The 5,813-nt window shown below is 45.1% G+C and overlaps 1 protein-coding gene across 1 annotated transcript; it reads left to right on the forward strand.

Moving 5' to 3' along the window:
* The first annotated feature begins 1,394 nt into the window (after positions 1-1,394).
* On the forward strand, positions 1,395-2,756 carry LOC125304216 (complement C1q-like protein 2). Its single transcript, XM_048258296.1, has 4 exons — positions 1,395-1,560; positions 1,640-1,687; positions 2,074-2,199; positions 2,348-2,756. The coding sequence occupies exons 1-4, from the start codon at positions 1,446-1,448 to the stop codon at positions 2,626-2,628; spliced, it is 570 nt and encodes a 189-aa protein (XP_048114253.1). The 5' UTR covers positions 1,395-1,445; the 3' UTR covers positions 2,629-2,756.
* Positions 2,757-5,813: the final 3,057 nt, after the last annotated feature.

A 5,813-nucleotide genomic window follows, 5' to 3' on the forward strand; every position in this document is an offset into this window, starting at 1 on the left:
TCCAGTTCATGTGGGGGATGGGTGCGATAGCCTGTGATGATGGGGGTGAGTGTTGCACTGAGAGTGAGGGGGGAGGTGTGGGTTGGGCAGGCAAGCAAGCAAGAGTGTCTGAGTCAGCAGAGGGTGGCATGACATTGAGCGAAATCTCCAGCTGATCAAGCTCTTCTGCTTTGTAATAGTGCTGTGGAGTGGATAACATTCATTGTCCTTGATGTTGATCAGTTTGTTCAGGGTCCTTTTATCTGATATTGAAGTGATGCACTCCAGTTCGGCTCCCACGACAGAGCCAGCTTTCCTTACCAGCCTGTCTCCAGCTGATCTTTGTGCTTCCTCCCCAGCATACCACAGCATAGAAGAGGACGCTGGCAACAACAGACTGGTAAAACATCCTGAGGAGCTTACTGCAGACATTGAAGGACTGCAGTCTCCTCAGCAAGTACAGCCTGCTCTGCCCTTTCTTGTAGAGTGCTTCAGTATTGGCTGACCAGTCCAGTTTATTGTCTAGGTGTAAGCCCAGATACAGTAATTGTAGGTGTTTACCACCTCCACATTGACCCCATCAATAGAGACTGGTAGCAGAGCGGGCGGAAATCCACCACCATCTCCTTGGTCTTCGAAGTGTTGAGTGGTTGAGTTTGGTGGTTGAGTTTGCACCATTGTACTGAGGGGGTTGTCAGGTGGTTGGAGACTGATGGCTGTTGACTGAGGCCTAGTCCACACGTACCAAAATGATCTTTTTTCCCCCCGTCTTCCCTGAAACCGTATCAAGAATATTTGAAGCCATTGTTGTCGCACTGTTCGTGGTCACCATGTGGGGGAGGGGTGCGATAGCCTGTGATGGTGGGGATGAGTGTTGCACTGGGAGTGAGGGGGAAGGTGTGGGTTGGGCAGGCAAACAAGCAAGAGTGTGTCTGAGTCAGCAGGGGGTGGTGGACAGACTACTGCCATTGGAGCTGGAGCAGGACAGTCAAGTATAGTATAGTATATATACTCTTTTGTATATATCCTGTATATATCCCGTGAGGCAAATTTGGTCTCTGCATTTATCTCAATCCGTGAATTAGTGAAACACTCAGCACACAATGAACACACAGTGAGGTGAAGCACAGACTAATCCCGGCGCAGTGAGCTGCCTGCATCAACAGCGGCGCTCGGGGAGCAGTGAGGGGTTAGGTGCATTGCTCAAGGGCCTTCAGTCGTTCCTACTGGTCGGGGTTCGAACCGGCAACCCTCCGGTCCAAGTCCAAAGTGCTAACCAGTAGGCCACAGCTGCCCTCAAACCTGTTGTAGAAGTGGTTCAACTGGTTTGCCCTGGCAACTGGCAGCCGGAAAGGGGGCAATCAATATTATTGACTGTCTTGAGGTTAATATTAACCAGCGTTTAGACTTTATAAGGAACACAGAAACAACGTTATTTTACAACTTATAAGAGGTCTGCAAAGAGGATGATTTCTCCAAAGCTGATTGTGTTTTTGGTTTCTGTGTATGTGGCAGAGACACATCCAACCACAGACTCTCACATTAGTGACACTGTTGCGGAGCTGAAGAGCCAAATCGAAGGTAATGTTAATTGGAGAAAAACATAATAGTGGATTATAATGCTTACTTCAGTGTGAATTAATTAAATGTCTTGTTTTAGCCTTACAGAAGGAATTGGAAACTATCAAACAGCATCCGAAGATTGGTGGTGAGAAAAACTATATTAATATACATCATTTTTCCTGCTGAAATTGTCCTTGCTACTTTCTTTCCACCAAACAAAAAAGTATTTTTCTAACAAATCTTTTCTAAACAGCAAATCTTGGTTTGACATTGCCACTCAAAATTGATGTATTTTTTTCTCTGTAACTTTTGTGTCAAATACTGTGCCAGATAATGAGGGGCTTACTTACCCAAACCTTGAAATGATCCCTTCCCATTTCAAACCTTTTTGTCTTCCCTTCCATTATTGACTTTTAATAATTATTCCAAATTGTTCTGTAGCCTAATTATTTTGAAGAATTAATAGGTAACAATCATGATGATTTTAATAGTATTTTGTTGCAAATTGTTATTCTTTGTTTCTCGCAATAGTGGCATTCTCCGCCACTCTACAGACTCAGAAATCATATGAATTTATTGGACCTTTCAACGGAGATGTCATACTAAAATATGATAATGTCATTACTAATGTCGGAAGTGCCTACGATCCAAGTACAGGTACAAGTACAATCACTTTAATGTTTTTAGGATGATAGGATGAAACTTGATAGACTTGCTGAGGATGGCATGTTAAAGGAATTGAATTTGGGATGATTGTTCATTCTATTCAAAATAGTAACATAAAATATGTTGTTTTTTCTAACAGGCATATTCACAGTGCCGGTGAAAGGGGTCTACTTTTTCACCTTTGTCCTCTTTAATCCGATCGGCCACAACCACGCCAGCGGGGCAAAGTTGATTAAGAACGGGGAAATGGTGGTCTCAGCTACTGATAACCTACCCGGAGCAGACTCAGAAGACACAACATCTAACACTGTCATTCTCGACTTGGAAGTGTCAGACAGGGTGTACATAGAGATGTTTAGTGGCAGGGCTATCTACACAGACGGGAATAGGCGCAACACTTTCAGTGGCCACCTCCTATAAAGTGAAGTGAATGAGAGGTGTGAAATGAAGTGAAACTAGATGTACCGCATATAATAGCAGTACAAAATATGACCAGCGCTCAGTCCTGTAGATCCTCTCAGCAAAAATAAACCATGCTTGTCAATTTCTCTCCATCTCTCTTGCAACTTTTGTGTATGCTTGTATGTGCGTGCCTGTGTGTGTTGGTGTGCGTGTGTGTGTTTGTATGAGTGCGTGCGTACCCATGTGTGTGTGTGTCTGCAGGAATTAATGCTATGGTACGCACACCCGACCCAAAAAAAAAAAAATACGCATGGTAAATCCGTTTTCCCGGTTTAGCCGTGCATTGGTCGGCAAAAAATTAGCCTATATAGCATAACAACATCCACATGCAATAATACAACAACAACGTCTACTATGACCTATTCATTTGGACAGCCCTAGACCCTAGATAGATACAGCCCTATACAGGCTAAAGTCACCTTGTTTTGTTCTTGACGTCTGGCTTTAAACAGCTGTAATGCTGTCTAACGTTCTGACAAGCACACCAATTGCCTACCTTGTTCTTTTTTTGGTGAGCATACACATTACACACACACAGGGAAATTTTCTCTCGTTGTTGAGCCTGATGGTACGCACAGTGCGTACGGACGTACACCTGCAGGCGCGCCTGTGTGTCTGCATGCGCATGTATATGCGTGCGTGTACAGTATGTGTGCGTGTGTGACACATGGTGCAAATCCCAAATGAGTGGTTATGGGCTAGGTTGATGCGGGCCATTGAGACTTAAGAAATTGCGCAGCAATAAAGCAGCTGGGCCTGACAGACTGTGCCCAGGGCTACTCAAGGCCTGTGCTGCTGAACTGGGGGAGCCACTGAAGCACATCTTCAATTTGAGCCTACGCCTTGGACAAGTTCCAACACTGTGGAAGACATCATGTCTCACCCCTGTCCCTAAGAAGCCACACCTTAGTGAGCTTAATGACTACAGACCTGTCGCTCTTACATCACATGTGATAAAGACAATGGAGCGATTGGTCTTAGGCATGCTCAGACCCCAGGTACGCCATGCACTAGACCCGTTACAGTTTGCTTACCAGGAGAAAGTGGGCGTGGACGATGCCATCACTTATCTTCTACACAGGACACATTCCCACCTGGACAAGGGGAAAAGTGCTGTGAGAATCAACTTTGATTTCTCAAGTGCTTTTAACACCATCCAGCCCCTCAGATTGGGAGACAAGCTCTTGCAGATGGGTGTGGACGCTCACCTGGTAACCTGGATTACAGATTACCTGACCGAGCGACCACAGTTCGTCAGACTGAAGAACTGTCTCTCTGACACTGTGATCTGCAGCACCGGAGCGCCACAGGGAACTGTGCTCTCTCCAGTCCTGTTCACCCTGTACACATCTGACTTCTGCTACAACACCGAGTCATGCCACATGCAGAAGTTTTCTGATGATACTGCAATTGTGGGGTGTATCAGGAACGGGCAGGAGGAGGAGTACAGGAGCCTGGTGGAGGACTTTGTGCAATGGTGCAAACTCAATCATCTTCAACTTAACACTTCAAAGACCAAGGAGATGGTGGTGGATTTCCGCGCAGGGTCTAAGCCCACTCTGCTACCAGTCCACATTGATGGGGTCAATGTGGAGGTGGTTAGCACCTACAAGTATCTGGGTCTCCACCTGGACAATAAACTGGACTGGTCAGCCAACACTGACACACTCTACAAGAAAGGGCAGAGCAGGCTGTACTTGAGGAGGCTGCGGTCCTTCAATGTGTGCAGTAAGCTCCTCAGGATGTTCTACCAGTCTGTTGTTGCCAGCGTCCTCTTCTATGCAGTAGTATGCTGGGGAGGAAGCACAAGGAAGAAGGATGTGGGGCGAATTGACAGGCTGGTAAGGAAAGCTGGCTCTGTAGTTGGAGCTGAACTGGAGTGCATCACTTCACTATCTGACAAAAGGACCCTGAACAAACTGATCAACATCTTGGACAATGAGTGTCACCCACTCCACAGCACTATTGTTAAGCAGAAGAGCCTGATCAGCTGGAGACTGACCTTGCACAACTGACAGACTGAGAAAGTCATTTGTCCCCAGGGCCATTGAACTGTTCAATGCCTCACTTAAGGGAAGAGGAGAGATAGACTTCTCTGCATAGTCTGTCTGCCTCTTCACCCCCTCCATGTTTGGTACTGTCTGTCCACTAGCCCCTTGTACCACTGTCTTTATGCCTCACTGTTTGCGTGCTATATTAGCACATCAGCACACATGCATGACCCCCGCCCCCCTCCATGCCACAGCCGAACTGTGGCCACACTTATGCATTTTCTTAAATAGTTAAATATATAGATATATAGACTTTACTTTACTTTATTTCTGCATTGTTGCACTGCTGACTTACTCATTTGCACTATCACCATGACCACTATCACCATTGCACTACCACCATGACACTCATTCACACAGAGCACCTTAGAGCACCTTACCATACCTTACTATGCACAGAGAATCACAGGCTCAGTCCCTGCCTCAGTCATTGCAAGCGCCTCTGATTTATTCATGACCACTATGTGGATACTGTTTTTAGAATTGATTTAGATTAAGTATAATTTGTATTTTTGTAATTTGTATTTTAGTATATTTTTATATATTCTTTATCTTCTACTGTCCTTACTGCTTAGTTGTGTTTTTATATTATATACTTTAATTACTCTTTCTGCTGTTAAAGAATGTGTTTGTGTTGTATGTATGCTGCTGCTGAGACCTTGAATTTCCCCTGGGGATCAATAAAGTATCTATCTATCTATCTATCTATCTCTATCTAGACCAACATACCATAAAAAATGTATCATCCTCGGTGCCATGGTTCAGGTAATTATTGATCCCCGCATTAATAGCTACTTCTTAAGAAGTGCATTAAGTCAATCGGTTGAAGTTCAGCGACAGGAAGAAACCTACAGTTCGCAGGACATCAGCACCCCTGTTGTTGAGGAATGTTCTAGCACTGAGGCAGAAAGAGAGGCCAGTCAGCCAAGGAGGGAGAAGATTAATGGTCATAGGCCTGGGGTCAGATGGCCAGGTGCAGCAGAATGTAGAATGTGGGAAGATGTTAATAGTGATTTGGTCAGCATCCTAGGTCAGCTCAAAGGGACGGCTGAAAGCAAATTAGAGAAAATGGGAGACATTATTTATAGCTAT

This window comes from Alosa alosa, chromosome 1 (genome assembly GCF_017589495.1).
Source record: "Alosa alosa isolate M-15738 ecotype Scorff River chromosome 1, AALO_Geno_1.1, whole genome shotgun sequence".
NCBI lineage: Eukaryota > Metazoa > Chordata > Actinopteri > Clupeiformes > Clupeidae > Alosa > Alosa alosa.